The sequence below is a fragment of the Platichthys flesus genome, chromosome 7, assembly GCF_949316205.1.
Source record: "Platichthys flesus chromosome 7, fPlaFle2.1, whole genome shotgun sequence".
Lineage (NCBI taxonomy): Eukaryota > Metazoa > Chordata > Actinopteri > Pleuronectiformes > Pleuronectidae > Platichthys > Platichthys flesus.
The window spans coordinates 19,707,894-19,727,467 of record NC_084951.1 but is presented as its reverse complement, the minus strand read 5'-3'; the positions used below and the strand labels follow the sequence as shown (position 1 = coordinate 19,727,467).

The 19,574-nt window shown below is 42.9% G+C and overlaps 1 protein-coding gene and 1 long non-coding RNA gene across 2 annotated transcripts in view; one reads left to right on the top strand and one right to left on the bottom strand.

The window, feature by feature from the left end:
- Positions 1-19,574, top strand: part of LOC133956607 (solute carrier family 12 member 5-like) — a 35,365-nt gene that overhangs the window by 5,319 nt on the left and 10,472 nt on the right. The window contains exons 2-14 of the mRNA XM_062391799.1: positions 12,682-12,785; positions 12,885-13,025; positions 14,176-14,322; positions 15,671-15,725; positions 15,927-16,057; positions 16,371-16,618; positions 17,062-17,273; positions 17,357-17,524; positions 17,855-17,953; positions 18,070-18,127; positions 18,465-18,639; positions 19,129-19,247; positions 19,376-19,474. Of these exons, the coding sequence (XP_062247783.1) occupies positions 12,682-12,785; positions 12,885-13,025; positions 14,176-14,322; positions 15,671-15,725; positions 15,927-16,057; positions 16,371-16,618; positions 17,062-17,273; positions 17,357-17,524; positions 17,855-17,953; positions 18,070-18,127; positions 18,465-18,639; positions 19,129-19,247; positions 19,376-19,474 (1,756 nt within the window). The remainder of the gene's footprint in view (positions 1-12,681; positions 12,786-12,884; positions 13,026-14,175; positions 14,323-15,670; positions 15,726-15,926; positions 16,058-16,370; positions 16,619-17,061; positions 17,274-17,356; positions 17,525-17,854; positions 17,954-18,069; positions 18,128-18,464; positions 18,640-19,128; positions 19,248-19,375; positions 19,475-19,574) is intronic.
- Positions 16,303-19,253, bottom strand: LOC133956608 (uncharacterized). Its single transcript, XR_009921164.1, has 3 exons — positions 18,490-19,253; positions 17,377-17,975; positions 16,303-17,270 (listed from the first exon to the last, which is right to left on the bottom strand). It is a non-coding gene; the product is annotated as an uncharacterized LOC133956608 (long non-coding RNA).

The following is a 19,574-nucleotide window of genomic DNA, read 5'->3' as shown; positions in this document are numbered from 1 at the left end:
GTTCCCTCTCGCCTGGTTGGAAACGTCTAAAGAGAACTTTGTACAGCAGCTGCTCAGTTTAAGATGACAGACAGACACAGCTGGTGAATATAGTTCAAGCATATATCAGTCAAATTATATTTCTCTCTAAAGGCCGGTGCAGGCTTCTGCGTTTTCAGAGACACGCATGGACACGCAAGCGCAAGAGCCCCTTGCATGCTTGCGTACCCCTTCTTGCGTGCGTCGCCCAATTTTTATAACCAACGACAAAGCTACGCAACCCTCACGCAGCCCGCAGGGCTGTGATTGGTCTGCTAACTACATCCCTCCCGGAGTCTGCCAGAAAAAGGTTATGAGGAGCAGCAGTGACTGTTTATTTATTGGTAAATAAACAGTAGTCAACGACTGCCACACATGAAGAAGTCCTCTCTAAGGTCGTCTTCGACAAAAAAAGTTACTCCACCTAGTGTTCTGGCGTTGAATTGCTTTACAACACGTGTAATCCTCGGAGAACCATAAATTAAAAGGAGTCCGTCGACACAACTGCGTGAAAAGGCGCAGCCGTAGGTGCAGAACCATGCGCCGGCCTAAAGAGACCCTAATGATTGGATTTATATGTTTATATTGTTTAGGTTGACAGAAACAGGACTCTAAATCAATACTGCTGAACCTGTAAAAATACAAATACTTGCTAACAAGTACACCATATTCAATGAAAGATTTAGTTCATAACTCGTAATTATGGGTTTAACACTTAGACATGTTTATAAAGATGGACGATGCATCTCTTCTTCTTCCCACTATCCAGAAATGAACCTGCCAATTGATTTTTAAACTTGGACCACGTATGATCACTAACATTGAGGAGGCAGGTTTTATGAACAGTACTGCAGCCAGCCACCAGGTTTTGATCGAGACATTTTGGCTTCACTTTAGGCCAGCAGTCTTGCAGTACATCTTAACATAAACAATCTATGGTTCACAGCTTGTTTCTACTGACACTAGGTGGCCAAAGACTTTTATTACATATTTAAATAAACAGTTTTTCATTTGTGGAAACAAGTGAGTTAAATTTGAAGATGCATACCTCACTTATCTGAATGCTAAATAGCTTCAGCAAGCTCATAGAATTATACAGGTCCTGGCTCAGTAACAAGACCTACCAACAAGGCTGCCACCTAACAGTCTAAAGTAAAAAACTGTTATAGTCTTAAGTGGGTGTGACTCTACTGCAGCATTAGGACATTTTTCTCCCGGCTATTGGAAACGCTGCAGTGGATCCAACAAACGGATAATCAGATTACAAAAGAAATGTTTAATTGAGCTGTGGCAAACTGACCCTCTGTGTTTACACACCACCTGCACTGAGTTTGGGCTATTTTGAGTTGGATGTTGTGTTAATTGTTTATCACATTGCACCTCCTCAACACATCCAGCCTCTGCTCATTTAAAAACATGTTAACTAACAGGAACAGAGTGGTCTCATTAGCTGCCCGGAATTTCCGGCAGTAACTGAAAGCTGTTCTCTTTGGTAATCACACTCGTATGTGTTGGGGCAGCAGATGTGCGAATTGATGCTTTTATTTTGTTTCTTTAAACACGGAAAAGTCTCACATCTGGAATTGCTGAGGCTGGTATGGCTTTTCTGTGGCAGCTTTTTTTTTACTTGAATGATCTGTTGAAGAGTTTATACATAGACCCACATGAATAGTTGTTGAGAAACTTTGGTCTTGATCAAAAGTGGGGCAATGACTAACAGACCAACATTCTCATCCACCGTCGGCCGGCCAATGGAGCAGATACTTTTATAAATTACTTATATGTCTGGCTGCTTTCGATAATAAGGCTTCCTGTTTTTTAAAAATACTGAGAATCTGTCACCATTTACTTCAATTGTGTTTGATCTGGCTGCAACGCTCCCCTGAAACTGTAAAAGTTATCTTTTTCCGTTCTATAGTTGATCAATTTTAGTCTTTGGACTCAAGCAATGAACAATGATTGGATATGGCAGGTGATGAGCCTGAGGCGCAGGCAGACAGGAACCCGTCATTACTTAGCGGTGTGGGGTCATAACCACAGCACCACTTCACTCGAGTGCCGGCGGGGGGGGGGGCGGGGGGGCAGGTATGACAGATGTTCAAGTGACAAACAGCAGACAAGTGTTAAGCCTGAAACATGCTTCTGCGACTGCGTCTGCGTCTTTTCACGCCGCTGTGGCGCAAGACTCGTTTTCATTCATGCTTCCCCAACCGTTGCGCGTCTTAAAAGCAATTCCGCGCCAGAACACTAGGCGGAGTAATGCTTTTTGTCGAGACGACATTAGAGACGCCTTCTTTCTTCTTCGTCGATTGTTTATTTACATAGCCACTGCGGCTCCTCGTAGCCTTTTTCTGGCGGACAAATCCGCCAGTCAATGACAGGTTATACAAGCTATCATACTATCGGATATATTCTGCCAATGCTCTTCTATTTGGTCCATATTCGTTCTTCTAAATCTTCCGTGATTTCTGCCGGTATTATGGGGCATGAAACCGGAAATGCAGCTCCAGAAGGGATGTAGAGCAGACCAATCACAGCCTTGCGGGCTGAGTAAGCTTGCGGAGCTTTGCCGTAAATTTTAGAAAAGGGGGTCGACACCCGTCAGCACGTAAGGAGGGATACATAAGCACATAAGGGCCCCGGAAGGGCTCTTGCGCTTACGGGCCCGTGAAAACGCAGAAGCATGTTTCAGGCTTTAAGGGGAAACACACTAGCACAAGACGAAGAAATGGTGGAAATGCCACTAAAATTATTGAATTTTGAAAAGGTGTGGATGATTCACAGGAGTATTGTCGGGGGGGGGCAGGTATTACAGATGTTCAAGTGACAAACAGCAGACAAGTGTTAAGGGGAAAAACATGAACACAAGGTGAAGAAAGGGTCGAAATGCCTCTAACATATAGAATATAGCAGGTGACTCTTACGGGAGGTCCAGCTGCAGATAGAGCCGTTTTAAAAACAGGAGACATTATTTGTTAGGTTCATCTTAGTTTAAAATCTGAGCAATGAACCAAATTGGACCTAAACATATAAAGTGTGAACACTGGTGCCAGGCACAACATCCCTACTTTAAATGAAAGCATTGAGTCAGTGCCTATGTGAATCAGCCCCGCACATCTCAGCTGAGTACATGTCAGACCTATCAGCAGCCTGTGACTCATTGACTCCCTCAGAGTCTGGCATTAGCTGTAATCAGTCTGTCAATAGCATCTTGTCAGATTAGAGCGGCGGTCCTTTCATAGATAAAGTTTAAACAGATAGATACAGATAAAGTTTACCCGCTCCCATCCATCCTCCTTATCTTATCACTGACAGCACGAGTGAATAGAATTAAAGCCCTGAAGTGTCTGCAGGCAACATCGAAGGCATAGTGACATTTTAACCCGCTTAACCCCTGAGTTAAACAATGAAGGCGAGGGACTGGTGCGTGTTATTTCACTTATTGAGCGCAGGGCTGGGGCCGTGGTCAGGGAGGCGATGTGCTTTCTTTAGGAGACTGTTCTTTAAGAGGAACATTCATCAACTTCAAAAAAGACCAATTACACATTTTGTATTGCCTATGGAAAAGCTATGGTTGGTTGTTCAGTTCCCTTCTTTAGTCCTGGCTTAACTGTTCTAACAATTATCCGCTGGATTGTCAATGAACAATTTACAACCTCTTTCCAGGCTCTGAATGTAAAATGACCCTTGTACGCTGTCGTGGGTCATCCAATAAATCTCTGGGAAATGTGAATGTCTCCATCCAGTAGTTGTTGAGGTATTTATTTCTTGGCGGATTCACAGACAGATCCACATCCCCAGAGCCGTGCAGCCAGTGGCTAGATGTGACTGCTCTGTTTCAAATTCATAACCACTCGTATTTACACACTGGATATTTATGACTTTACCGTTCCATGTGACAACATAATTCGTCGTTTAATGTTTCCCCTGCTGGAGAAAATACAATATCCTCGTTAATTCATCCTTCAGTCATTCTCTGTCAAATTTCACAGTGAGAGCCAGAGAGACAGAGACGCAGCCAGGCAGACTGCAGGCGGAGAGAGGAGACAGATTTAAATTAGACAAATTACTTCATGGAATTAGCTTTAATTCCTCATTTGCAGCAGGCGAGGTGAAAAATGATGAGGTATGTGGTGGATGTAATTCTGAGTTTGCAGTGCCACTGATGGGGCAGCGCTCTCACTTGCTAGAGTTAATTTCTGCCTGTCTTTGTGGCCTCCATTAAGCTGCTGCATAATTCCCTTGAGCCCACGTCCTATTAAGCTTTTAAAAGCCGGTATAAACTGTCCATTTTGTAATAGCCATGTCACATCAAGGTTACAAATCTGCACCGCCCTCTGCCTTTCACAGGTCTGCCTGCTGCGGTGGCATCAGTACAAACAAGATCCGACCTCCATCCTTCTGGGTCCATTGCTTCTTATAAAACGGTCAAAACTGTAGATCCAGAGGCTCAAACAGTAACAGAGAGAAATGTTATCTGTTGTTAAAAATTATTTGTGTCCAGAGACCATGAGGGGTACATTTGGAACATTTCTTCTTTCTAAGATATTTGCATGTGTTTGTCTGTTTTTTTGGTCGGGCTAACGCGACACAGAGATCTCCCAAAAACATTATCAGCCAACGAGGTATGTTTATGTTTGGGTGTTTTTTGGATATTTAGCAGGATGACACAAAAACTACTTCCACGATACTAGGTGGATGGATGCGGTATGGATCTGGGAAGAACCAACTCAACTTGGTTGTGGCTCCCGATTTAGGTGGGGATCACAATACTTTTTAACTCTTTCTTTAACATTGACATTTTTCATATTTTTTTACTGATTTACTAGGGAATAATTCATGGATTCTTGAAGAATTTAGGTACATGAGGGAACTCATTTCTGTGTGTGTACAATTTGGTGCAGCGTGATTGAATTTAAGGGGACTGTTGGGCCTTGGTGAATGTATACACTCAACTGAGATCCCAGACAGTTGAAGGGGTAGTAGATCGTTTGTCTTCAGCATGCTTTAAATGCCATTGGTGCCTTATTTTACCTTTTAAAGGCTATAGGATTAACATTACATTACATTACATTTCATTTATCTGACGCTTTTATCCAAAGCGACTTACAATAAGTGCATTCAAACCCGAGGGTACATACCAAGGACGACAAGAATCAAGAAAAAACAATTTCTTCAAATAAAGCAAAACTACAAAGTGCTATAAGTAAGTGCCATTTAAGTGCTACTAAAGTGTTGGTTTCAAAAAGTTGTTAGTTTTTTTTTTATTTTTTTTTTTTATTCAAGGTAAAGTCGGAAGAGGTATGTTTTTAGTTTTCGGCGGAAGATGTGTAGACTTTCTGATGTCCGGATGTCAATGGGGAGCTCATTCCACCATTTAGGAGCCAGGACGGAAAACAGTCGTGTTTTTGATGAGCGTTTAGCTCGCAGTGAGGGAGCAACGAGCTGATTGGCCGAAGCAGAGCGGAGTGAACAGGGTGGGGTGTAACGTTTGACCATGTCCTGGATGTAGACTGGACCGGATCCGTTCACAACATGGTACGCAAGTACCAGTGTTTTGAACCGGATGCGAGCAGCCACTGGTAACCAGTGAAGGGAGCGGAGGAGAGGAGTAGTGTGAATGAATTTAGGTTGGTTGAAAACCAGTCGAGCTGCTGCATTCTGGATGAGCTGCAAAGGTCGGATGGCAGTAGCAGGTAGACCTGCCAGGAGCGAGTTACAGTAATCTAGACGTGAGATGACCAAAGCCTGGACCAGAACCTGCACCGCCTTCTGAGTGAGAAGGGGGCGTATTCTCCTGATGTTGTACAGCATGAATCTACAGGACCGTGTTGTTGCAGAAATGTTGGCAGTAAGGGAGAGTTGGCTGTCGAGTGTTACGCCCAGGTTCCTAGCCGTCTGAGTGGGGGTTAACACAGAGTTGTCAAAGTTAATAGTCAGGTCGTGGATGGGAGAGTCTTTCCCTGTAAGGAAAAGAAGTTCAGTTTTGTCAAGGTTAATCTTCAGGTGGTGTTGAGACATCCACTGAGAGATGTCGGTCAGACAGGCAGTGATTCGTGCTGCTACCTGTGTTTCTGATCGGGGAAAAGACAGGATTAGTTGGGTGTCATCGGCATAGCTATGGTAGGAAAAGCCGTGCGAGTGAATGACAGAGCCGAGGGAGTTGGTGTACAAAGAGAAGAGGAGAGGACCTAGGACAGAACTACCCCAGTAGTGAGAGGACAAGGTTCAGACACAGACCCTCTCCAAGTTACCCTATAAGTGCGTTCATTGAGGTAGGAAGAGAGCAGGGATAGAGCAGAGCCTGAGACACCGAGGTCCTGAAGGGAGGAAATAAGGATCTGGTGGTTCACTGTGTTGAATGCAGCAGAGAGGTCTAGAAGGATGAGGACAGAGGAGAGAGAGGCTGCTCTAGCAGTGTGAAGCTGCTGAGAGACAGCAAGGAGGGCAGTCTCAGTTGAGTGACCTGCCTTGAAACCAGACTGGTGAGGGTCAAGAAGATTATTGTGGTTAAGATAGGAGGAAAGTTGATTAAAGATAGCACGCTCAAGAATTTTGGAAACAAAGGGAAGGAGAGAGACAGGTCTGTAGTTATTTACTTCAGACGGGTCCAGGGTGGGTTTCTTCAGGAGAGGATTTACTCTTGCCTCCTTCAGAGAATTAGGAAAACAGCCAGTTGACAGGGAAGTGTTGATTAGATGGGTAAGAAAAGGAAGAAGGTCAGGGGCAATAGACTGGAGAATGTGAGAAGGGATGGGGTCAAGGGGGCAGGTGGTCGGGCGGGCGGAGGTTACCAAGGTCAGAACTTGATTGGGAGACAGGGGGGTGAAAGAGGAGAGCGAAGGGGATGAAGATGAAGTTGTTGGAAGTGTGGTTATAGAAGGAGGATCAGAAAATGAAGAGCGTATGTCATCTATCTTTTTGGTAAAGTAGTTGACAAAGTGGCTTGGTAGAAGAGAGGAAGGAGGAGGGGGACTGGGAGGGTTGAGGAGGTTGGAAAAGATGGAGAAGAGTTTTTTGGGATTAGAAAATGAGGCTTGAATTGCAGTTTGGTAAAAAGTGCTTTTGGCTGTGGAAATGGAGGCAGAAAAAGAGGAGAGAAGAGACTGATAAGATAGCAGGTCGTCCAGGTGTTTAGATTTCCGCCATTTCCTTTCTGATGATCGCATAGTGGCTCTGACGGCACGCACCGAGTCAGACAACCACGGAGCTGGGAGGGACTTGCGGACCTGTCGTGACGTAAGAGGACAGACATTATGTCATGTGGGACTGATTACCTCTGCCAATGTTTTCATTGCCATTTATGTGTTGGTTTGTCTGTCTGTCAGCAGGATTACTCAAAAGCTTCTAAATCGATTTCAATGATGGAACATGACGCAAAGCAGAACCTGTGAAATGTTTTAGCAGATCTGGGTCCAGGATCTGTTTCTAACCTGGACAGAGCCATGGCGAACACTATTAGAACTCTCTTTTATCTTGTAAATAAGTTTTTATAAGATGTAAAGGGCCCTGTTATATCATTTCAACCAATTACTGGCAAATATGGTTGGTTTCGGTTTGTGTATTTGACAGGCTGAATTTAGTTTATTTGTGAGCACTGAAATGAGCCTGTTGCTGACCAGGTTTTTTCCAGGTGAAGGTCTGCAGACTGCAGATACGTTGCTGTTTGTCTTTTTTGCCGTTTGAAGGTCTGAAGGTCTTAGAAGAGAAACATTGTGTTCTTAAAGTGAGCTCAGGTGATGGATAGTGTCCTGGATTATTTACTGTTCAAGTCAAAAAGTATTTCATCCAACTCAGTTTTTAAGATTTGCAATAGCTTTGTTCGCAATCACAAAATATGGAGGTCGGCCATATCCATCCACTTCACTGTGTGAGCGGCTCACTGGTACTGTTCAGAGAAGTGAACTGTGGGACTTCAGAGTGCATGACTGCTGATTACTATTTAGTAATGATATCATGGTGACGAGTTTCATTGACCAGAAGTACACAACCTCAGGTCAGACAACCTCTGTCTCTGAGACTCCATGTACACTTGCTATCAAAATGTGTCTCCATTATCGATATTGAGAGCTGTTCTGTTCATTTTCTCCTCTCGCTTGAACGGGTAAAATAAAGTTTCTAGGATCTAGGGGTCAAAACGGACTTAAATGTTTCATATTATGAATTTATATGTGCATAATCACCTGAAACTAAGAATTATTGTGTTTTTCTTACCTTAGAATGAGCCCTTTATATCTATATTAGGGGCGGGTCCCCATCCATGTTGTGCTGTCATGTTTATAAGGTAGACAAACCAAACTGTGGCGCTAGAGAGGACCTTTCACCAATCTGCATAACCTTCTGGCATAGGGTTGGTTGCAATATTCAACATCACCATCAAACTGCGAGCATTTATTGCGCAGAGGCCCACTGTGCACATCCTTCGCACATCATGCAGAATTGTGCGGGCACATTACATTTTTTCCTGTTTTTATATTTAATTAATTCAAATTTACATAGTGTAAGATATTTTGCAATTAATAGGAGAAATCCTGCCCATTTAAAGAGTTCAGTTTATTGCCAGCTTGAAGATGAGAAAGCGTGGGATTTAAATCCGGGTCCTTCATGGAGGATGAACACTCATGGTGACCATCTTCTAAGCACACTAAGAAGATGGTCAAATTATCCTGTGTGTGTGTGTCTTCGTGTCATTTTATGCTGCTTTCGATAAACACTTCAGAGAAAATATTTTCTACTTTACTACATATATTTGACAGCCTTACTTAAAAGTTACTTTTATATTTTTGGCTTTAAGAAACTGGATGATTTAACATACTTTAAAAACCTACTCATTTTGGCAGCATAGTAGGGACATTTGCTGATGTCACCACCTGTGGCTCCGTGGACAGGGAAGCCAGCATCTAAAACATCCTCCTGGATGGCTCCCTAGGAGAGGTGGTGGTCTATTGGCAGAAACTTAGACTATGGGCAGAGAAGGTCTCTGGTTCGATTCCAGGGAGAGACAACAAAAGACGAACCTGTATTGATCTGTCCAAAAATCCAAGAGTCTCCCTACCCTGTCTATTTCCCATGAGCAAGGCACCTTACTCCCCCAACATCTGCTCCCCGAGCGCTGTACATGGTCGCTCATTGCGCTGTGTGTCCTGCACACAGATGGGTTAAATGCAGAGATTAAATGTACCTACCATTGCATGAGTGTGTTGTGCATGTCTGTCTATGTGTTTGGTATAAATAAACATATCTTAATATCTTATCTGTGTGAAAAGTCAGGCGGCGGCTCGCACAGAATTTGCGGTTCCTCCTCAGGTGTGTCCCTGACGTACATGCTGCAGTGATAGACTGCAGTTAGAGTCAAAGATGAATCAAAAAAAGATTAAATTATCAGGTGCACAATTCAGAAAGCACCGCAAAGTAGAGAGGGAGAAGAAAGAACAATATAGATGTAAGAATCACCCCGATTGTGGACATCATTAATGTTTATTTGTGTCGACATGACATGATATGCTATCAGTACAGGACTCTTTTGATATTTTTTATTATATATTTTTATTGTTTTTTATAGCTTACAAATTTGTCTGCCTGTGTGTGCATCTGTTTGACAGTTGCGTTTGTATGTTGGGGGGCGCCAATTTGAACTCTCGCCTAAGGCACCAACATTGCCAGGGCCGGCCGTGACCAGTGAGCTGAGCTCCCAACTGCGGTTCGGAGCCGAGACACTGACCAGAGAAGAAAACACTTGGAATACGTTGCTGGTTTGGTCTGCACATGTGTGCCATGAGTGATGGGTTACGTAGTGCGAAGTCGAGTTAGTTGGTTTAGGTTAGGCTACATCGTTCTTTTGCGTTCGTTCATGCACAACACTTGAAGTTGGGGAGGGTAACACCAAGGCCTGTTCTATATGTGTTAGCTTTGGAAAGTTATTAGAATATACAATGTGATGCACAATGTTTGGTTCCTGTAATTTGTGGTCTAAACACAACATTCCCAGGAGGTTCAAGAGATGCAGCACAGCGGTGTGATTTTTGGACCTGGAATGTCACTCAGTACAATGCATACATCCGCCAAGGCCAAACAGTCCCCTTAATATTCTGTGGACAAATCCTTGATCGAAAATTTGATTGGTTCTTCCTTGGCCCACACCACAACATGCTGAAGAAGCAATAGTTTTAAACAGCTGAGACCTCGGCCCCTTTCCCCTCAGGGCAGGAGGATTTAAGAAGAGGGCAGTAAAGAGCTGGTTTAATTGGATGAAGTGACACTAGACAGTTGTTTACTTATGCACGATCACTACTGTGCAGCAAGTTGAACGTCTCCACATGTTCTGTGCCAGAAGGCCTCTCTTCCTGGAAGAGTAATATCATCCCTTTGCATGTGGTCACCTTATGTTAGCACAAGAACCACTTAGCCTATGGCTTCTGGACAGTTGGTTGTTTGGGTGTAAAAAAAAGATTCTTGTTTTGCAGAGAACTGAACTTCATCATGCCTCTGTGAATGGAAAGGCAATGGAAACTTTATTTTCCTCACTCTTCAGCTCTGGTGAAACTTTTTTCTCCTATATTGAATTTAGTTAATTTTAATCTTGAAACAATGTGTTTTTTTGTCTGGAAATATTGTTGATTTTGACGCCTCAATCAGCAAGAGAACACCAACTGTCTGTGTCATCCAAAAAAGTGTCTCCTGGTTGTATGATGTGTCGACACTGGGGTTATTGTTTGGTTGAGGGTTAAACAGAAAACGTTATGTTTTGGGAAACATGGTGGTTTGTGTTAAAATGAATACTTCATTGTTGTTTGCATCGTGGTTACAATAATAAACACTGTCAAGGTCAGGGAAAGATTGTTGTATCTGTATATTCAACTGTACTTGAGTAATCATCTCTGTTATAGTCATATGTTTTCACCTCCAACCTCCTTTCTCTGCAGACCATGGCTTTATAACATCACCTGACTTCCAGCTTTGCTCCAGATGTTCATAATTTATGCCGTTCTTTCTTTGAACATAAGAATATGTAGCATATTTTTGACCACTTGCTGTCAACAAAGATCTCAGCTGAAACCATGTGCACAGTGGTGAAAATATGGAAATTAGACCTAATGTAATACTGACAGACTTCATACTGAGGTTAGAAAATCATGAGGACAAAGGGGCAGCCCCGACACAGACATGCTAAAGGCCCCCACCGTTCCTACAAAGAGGCAAAAAAGCGTATCTTAACTTTAAACAACTCTGCCCTTCATGGTTTTCTTTTGAGTGAGGGCTCTGGCTGGTTCCACCTGGAGTCTGCACTGAAGGCAGATGAGGGAGGTGTGGTTTCCAGGACAGAAACACACAACTGATGTTTGTTATGGTCCAGCCTGTAAATGGTTGATTACTCTGTTAACATTACGGGTCTGTTGTAAATATGGTTCTGATTAGGGGGGGGGGGGGGGCTTGTACGTCCCATGAGAGAATATGAACTTCTTGTACAGAAAATATGTTTGACATATTTCCGGAAACTTGCACAGAGTGAAACACACACACAGCTTTAATGTAACATGGTGAAATTGCAATTTTTAAAAGCTGATTTCCCTCTAAGCCAAGAGCAGAAATGAGCTTTAAATGCAGATGTAAAAACCAGGATGGATTACAGAACACTCAGGTGGTGCTTCGTCATAATCTGGGTCATATCTCAGAGTAGAAATAAAAGTCCTGCTGTCGGTCTCAATGTTAAAGTTGACTCATCAAAACAGGTATAAGACAGCTATGTCCATTACTGTCAGTTCTCCCGTCTGGGATCAATCTTACTGCGTATCAGATGCAATCATACACTGCAGCTGTCAAACTGCAACTCAAATAGGACTACTAGTGTTTTCTTTAATAAAATGAATGAACTTTGGTCTTGAAGAATTTCCAACAGTCCAATGCAAACTCAAAACGACATAAAAATGAAAGGTTTTCTAATCTAATTTGACAGGCAATGTCTCTTTTTGAGGCCGGTCAGTCGTTTAAAGGATTATCTGCTGTGTGAAAGCGGTTTAGCTGCCATTTGACTCCCTTTGCTTTAGAGATAATTTGTATAATAGTTCTGCACCTTATGGCAATTGGAATCTTCAACTAAACTGTACTGCTTTGAAACAGCTGGCGCAACAGGTCGCCACCTCATGTTGCTTTTTTCTATAACAGGCTAAATGTTACTGCACTCCAAGATATAAGAGGAGACACATTTATGCATTCATTATTCTGCAGGGCTCTTGTTGTTTCTGAGGTAAAGGGATTTGTCACAGTGATGAAAGAGTTCCTAAATGCTCAGAATTCTGTCAGACTTGTCAGACTTGTATTCAAAACACAGACAGCACATTGTCATTTCTCATTTGAAAAATGTGATTGGGTCAAATTGGAACAAAAGCTGTATTTTTTTTAGTCCCTCAATAAATATCCTGGTTAAAGCACAAACTCAGAGTAAATCAGTCAATCGTCTGCTACCAATGAATTATTCAGCCCCAAAAAAGACCAAATGTACAACATGATATACTAACAGCTGTAAACCTAAAAAGAAAGTGTTTTTTCCTCTCCACAGTCACCATAGTGTGTGCATGTGTATGTGTGTGTGTGTGTGTGTGTGAGTTGCTGTCAGAGAAGAAGAGTCAGCTCTGAATCTGCTGGTTGGTGTCTTTGGTGTTTCAGGTGATGGTAACCCCAAAGAGAACAGTCCTTTCATCAACAGCAGCGCAGCCAGCGATGCGGAGAAGAGCCAGCAGTATGACGGCAAGAACATGGCTCTGTTTGAGGTGGGCGCAGTAACAAATAGACAAATATGCTGGCGTACCAGTGTGACACCACCTTCTACTGTTGTCATCACTGTGTTTTTCTGCGTATGTGTGTTACAGGAGGAGATGGATACCAGTCCAATGGTCTCCTCTCTGCTGGGCAGTCTGGCCAATTACTCCAATCTGCCAACAGGAAGCAAAGAGCATGAAGAAGAAGAGTACAATGAGGAGGGGGCACGTCCATCCAAAAAACCTGTCAAGGTAAAGTATTGTGTGAAACAGTGCGACTCTCAAACTGCAGTGGTTTGACCCAGAGGTTACATGTGCTATTTATTAGGAGAGGAGAGTGATCAGTTTTCATCAAATCAATTATCGTATTAAGACAAAAGCAGAAAGCAAAATCATGCAGAAAGATCACAAGGGGAATAGATAATGACAATCTGCATTATTGATCAAGTTGAGGCTGTATGGAGTTGGAATGCAGACACTACTCAGGTCTGAAAGACGTTCTTCCTCCTCCTCTGCATGTTGAGGTTAAATATACACTCTATTCTAAGGAACTTTAAAATATATTATTAATACTTAAATAGAATCAGTGAAATCATGAATTTGCTCAGAGTGAGAGTAGCAAACTTAATTGGGGTAAATTTAAAATCTAACTTATTGATCAATATTACATTTCAAATAATAACCAACAGATGAATCATGCATAGCATCAAGATTTGTTTTGTGTATTTGAACACAAATGAGACCTCAGTGACCTGTCAGTCAGAGGACACTTGTCTTGCAGAGTGAGGGTCAGACCGAGTCACCTTTCAACGGCAACCCCTCAATGTGTCTGAAGGACAAACAGGGACTTGATGGTTTCTTCATGTCACCTTCACTTTTTGTTATTGATACAAACAGTTTATGATTACATATCCTGGCCGCAGCTGTCACCAAGTGCAGCGATGAATGAATTATTAAAAGAGGCGTTCATCTTTTTCAAAATCAGATGCCAGGCTTTAGCTTTTATTGTTGGTAGATACTTTTTTTAAAGTGCGTAATAAATGGAACGATGTGTGTAGATATTTAATACAAGAGAAAGTTTGAGTTTGCTGCCAGTCACACACATACCTTTATTAACTGATCCAGCACCTCAAAGCAAATCATTTCCATATTAAAGCTACAAGCAGATTTACTGAGAGACACAGAGACAATTGAGGAAAGTACATACTTTTATCACAGAGATCACTCAAAGAAGACTCTTTGTGTTTTAAAATGATAAAACTGTTTGTTCCTAATGAAAGACTTGAACGGAATGTCATGAATTTTAACCACAAAGTACAAATGACCCGAGTTGACCCCTTTATTATAATGAGCTCAATGGGAAACTCATTATTTCCCAGGTTTGACGTGTTGTGTTTTCCAGGCTCCACAGCTTGGCACTCTGATGGGGGTGTACTTGCCGTGCATCCAGAACATCTTTGGGGTGATCCTTTTCCTACGGATGACCTGGATGGTCGGGGTTGGAGGCGTCTTCGGCTCCTTCATAATCGTCTTTATGTGTTGCTCCACAGTGAGTAAAAGTGCTCATTTCCCTGCTGTCGTCCGTTGGTTGTGCAACTCGACCCCTGTTCGCTCCGAAAACAGATGTTACATTTCAAATATTTAAAACACAAATATTCCATCTGCAAGATTATTTCAATGTAAACTGGTGCCTCGGCACATGGGGATAGTGCGTGATTAAACCACAGGCTGTTGAACTGTACTGTTGAACAGGTGGTACACTCATAATTAGAATTGCACAGATGCTGAAGGTGACATAGTAAATCCCGGCATGAGGCAGATCGCCAATAAACCCACTAACACTGCACCACTGCCTTATTCCCATCATGGAATATATCACATGCTGCTCAGTCCGCATCCATGTATAAACATTTTTCAAAGGAATATCAATCGTTCATGATATATATAAGATTGATGTGAATCTCGTTATTCTTTTATTATGGTGCGAGATGAAAAGTCAGGGGTTTTACTTATCCCAGTTCAGCCAGACATAAATAGTGTAATGGGTCCATCCAGCTGTCGATGGTGTCTTCAGACATGTGAAGCTCATTGGGGCAGCTGAGGAAACTTCTGCAAAAATGTTCAATCCATCCATCCATTAGTTCAAAAGATTTTTCAGTGGTCGACCATCTGGCAAAAATCAGATCCCTTTGAAAACTAATGTATTTGAGTATATGGAAGTACTTGAGTGCAGGTAGTAATGGGATGACCCAAATTGTGTTTACTTTGTTACTGTACTGAAGAATACTGGTCATGTATCTGTACTGTACTTAAGTAGGTTTCTTTTCAGGTATCGCTTTTATTACATATGTCAGCAAATATCTGTACTTTCTACTCCGACACCTTTTTACACTGCATTGTTTTACATGTTCATATTATTTCTAATATCAAAATAGACAAAAGGGAATTTGATCAGTGATCCAATCAGAGCTGGCAGGTGACATTAGACTGCATAATACAATAACCAAGATGTACTCAATAATAAGAGTTAATGTTGTCCTATTAATTTTCCATTTTTCTATTTATTTGTACTTTTACTTCTAGTAGTAAAATAATGGAGTACTTCCTCCTCCACTCTGTGCAGGTACCTTGAAATAAGCCAGTAAAAGTAATCAGTTCCTTTTTACCTCCAGCTGCAGCAGACAGTATAACATGACATGACAGAATGTGTCTAACCAGCCGTAGTCATCACGGTGATGAGCAGTTGGTGGTGACCCGCTGAGTCAGACTCTGGTGCTGCTGGATGTTTACTCTCCGCTCACTCCCTCGGATCATCGAGGTCTTGCCGTCAGCCATGTTGGATTTTAGTTAACGTCCACCTGTAGCATCTCACGCTCCTGTAACCCTTGTTTTCTCAGACCATGCTCACAGCCATCTCCATGAGTGCCATCGCCACAAATGGAGTTGTACCAGGTGAGTTGACGTCTGAGTGTGTGTGTGTGTGTGTGTGTGTGTGTGTGTGTGTGTGTGTGTGTGTGTGTGTGTGTGTGTGTATGTGTGTGTGTGTGTGTGTGTGTCTGTGTGTGTGTGTGTGTGTGTGTGTGTGTGTGTGTGTGTGTGTGTGACAGAACAGTTCAGAACGGTGACTCCTGTGTGTCTATGTGTGTCTCATAGCTGGAGGTTCATATTACATGATCTCTCGCTCACTGGGGCCTGAGTTCGGTGGAGCTGTTGGGATCTGCTTCTACTTGGGGACGACTTTCGCAGGTGCCATGTACATCCTTGGCTGCATCGAAATTCTGCTGGTAAGTCGCCTTAATTATCAAATAACACACGTTGGGCTTGATGGGTATCGTTTTTTTTAACAGAACAATACTTACGTGACCAATTCATTTCTCACTGTGAAGGAATCTATCAGCCTACTGGACCCAAGATTCAAAACTTTACAGTTTTACTTTAGAGACCAAACATAGAACCATTCAATAGCACCAGTTTACGGTGTTTTAATATTCCATCATTATAATTTCCACTCTTTTCGACCATGCTCCACACCATCTCGTCTTTTTCCCTCTACATCTCCTCCTTCCACCTTCATCCCTCCATCTTCCATCCTCTCAGATTTATATCATTCCTCAGGCAGCCATCTTCCAGATTGAGGGTCTGGAGGGGGCGGAGGCGGAGGCGGCACTCCTCAACAACATGCGGGTGTACGGCACCATCGTCCTGAGCTTCATGTCGCTGGTGGTGTTTGTCGGGGTGAAATATGTGAACAAGTTGGCACTGGTCTTCCTGGCCTGTGTCATCCTCTCCATCCTGTCTGTTTACGCTGGAGTCATCAAGACCGCCATCAACCCCCCTGTCTTCCCGTAAGTGACTTGATTCACTGGTCAAGATTTTTAGCTTTTCTTGGTTTTGGGGAGAGGCGGTGGACTATGGGCAGAAAAGGTCTCTGGTTCGACTCCACGGAGAAAAAACAAAAAGACGAACCTGGATTGATCTGTCCAAAAATCCAAGAAGATTCTCCCTACCCTGTCTAGTGCCCCTGAGCAAGGCACCTTACTCCCCCAACATCTGCTCCCCGGGCGCAGTATATGGTTGCACACTGCTCTGTGTGTCCTGCACCAGATGGGTCAAAAGCAGAGGTTACATTTCCCTACAATTGCATGAGTGTGTCTGTGCATGTGTTTGGGATAAATAAATCTTAATGTCCATTTGCTCGATGTAGTAAACGCTGTACTAAGGGAAAAACTTCTCCATCATCTACTTAACAGCGTTATGTCAAGGATGCTTTTGTTGACTTTCTTTGCAGCGTCTGCCTGCTGGGGAATCGAACCCTTCTCTCCAAAGGATACGACGTGTGTGCAAAGGTCATTGAAATTGACAATGAAACTTTCACCACCAAACTGTGGAGGTCCTTCTGTGATTCCGACTCCCTCAATGCCACGTGTGATGAATACTTCCTCAACAACAACGTCACCGAGATACAGGGCATCCCGGGGGTCACGAGCGGCATCCTGGCTGGTAAGAGATCAACACAAATGACAGTTACCCATGATCCTCGTCAATGTGGCAAAAGGATCAGATGCTCTCTTTCTCCCTTTCAGAAAACCTGTTTGGTAACTACCTAGAAAAAGGGGTTTTCCTGGAAAAGCGCGGCCTTGTCTCAGATGCGGATCCGGACAGTCCCACCACCACCTCGAACCGCTACGTCCTGGCTGACATCAGTAGCTTCTTCACCCTGCTGGTGGGGATATACTTCCCATCTGTCACAGGTTAGCATCACACAGGCCCTCTGAAAGGATTTGGTGACATCTGCAGGTAAAGTTGCAGATTGCAGCTTCCTTTCCCCCTAAATCTAAAGTTTGACAGTTGATAAATTCCAGAGCGGCCTCGCTCCATCTTTTACGACCGACCCTCTCACCTCTGACACCTCATCGTTCTTTTTTAATGTTGAGCAGCTGTTGCTCTGAGTCCCCAGAGCAAAGCATGAAACGTTTGGGTTCTCAACGGTGGAATAAGAGTTCCTCAGGGTTTATTCTTCAAAGACAAAAATAAATCAAAAGCTAAGAGCCTCCTGATGATTCATGTCCCTACGCTCTCAGGCATCATGGCCGGCTCCAACCGCTCCGGCGACCTGCGTGATGCTCAGAAGTCGATTCCCATCGGCACCATCGCAGCCATCACCACCACTTCTACTGTGTGTATCCTTCACCGAGCCCAGACCTTAGAAAGAAACTGTGAGCCTCAGAAAATAATGGTTGAGCACTTTGACTTTTTCATGTTATCACAACGTATTCCTTAACAATGTTAATGCCAGACATATCCAGTGTGGTGCTGTTTGGTGCCTGTATAGAAGGAGTTGTCCTCAGGGATAAGTAAGTATTCAATTGTTTAACAAGTTCGTTAAATATATTGAAGCATAGGCCAATACATGACTTCTTGTACTTGAGTTTTTCCATTGTACATTACTTCAGATGCACTTTACTTATATTTCACTACAATTCAGAAGTAAATATTGTACTTTTTACTCCTCTGTTTTTTATTGAGAGTTTAATTTAGCATTTATTGTGATGAATGATTATTTGTTACGCTACTTGGTTATGAAATTAGCCCAGTTTTAATAGCAACATTTAAAAATATTGTTTGTGTAGATTAACAGTAAATTACTGGCAGTGGGTTTGTCAGTTGTTTACTGTTAATTTCACTACACAGGTTTGGTGAAGGGGTCAGCGGTAACCTGGTGATTGGTACGCTGGCGTGGCCGTCTCCGTGGGTCATTGTGATTGGCTCCTTCTTTTCCACGTGCGGAGCTGGACTCCAGAGTCTGACGGGAGCTCCACGTCTGCTGCAGGCCATCTCAAGGGACGGCATCATCCCATTTCTCAGAGTGAGTAGAGTTCAGATTCATCTATAAAAGCAGAAATTTGTCGCCCTGAGCTGCAGAAACAAACATTATTATTAAACGGGAGAGAATAGATATGTTTATAAAGAGTAGATCATGCATTACTCAATGGACTGTAGAGTTTCATTTGATTTTGAAGGTGGATGATACATTTTGTGAATTAACAGGAATGTTTTATTTTCTTAAAACTAATCTTTTATTCAGGTTTGAAGAAGAATGGTTCGGTAACATTAAAAACATGTCTGCCTATAAAACAGAAGTATATTTCTCAATCATATGTTGCATCAGCCTTAGCTAGAGGCTTTATTTGTTCACTTGAGGCTACGTTTAGCTTGGAGAAAACAGTCTCCAGTGTATTCAACAAATCAATGACATTCTGTGTTTGTCCATGTGTTCTGGCACATTATATGCATGGCCCAAATCGAAAATGTAAATAATACCAATAAAGTTGGATATGATTTGATGCTGCTGCAGGTGTTTGGCCATGGCAAAGAAAATGGAGAGCCCACCTGGGCCCTCCTGCTCACAGCCAGCATCTGTGAGATTGGCATCATCATCGCCTCCCTGGATTCAGTCGCACCCATCCTCTCCATGTAAGTTCATCGCTATACATTCATTCCCGAACACACACACACACACACACACACACTGTAGATCAGCCATCTGACTGTGTTTCTTTCTTTCTATTTTCTCGTCATCCTTTCTCCCTCTCTTCCTATAGGTTCTTCTTGATGTGCTACATGTTCGTCAACTTGGCATGTGCGCTGCAGACATTGCTGAGGACGCCAAACTGGAGGCCGCGCTTCAAGTTCTACCACTGGTGAGTTTGTGTCAGTGTTTAACGACACTCGATACACACAGGGAAAACGTCAGAGGAGCATCAGAGAAGATCTCACACATATGATGATGCATTTTCCAGA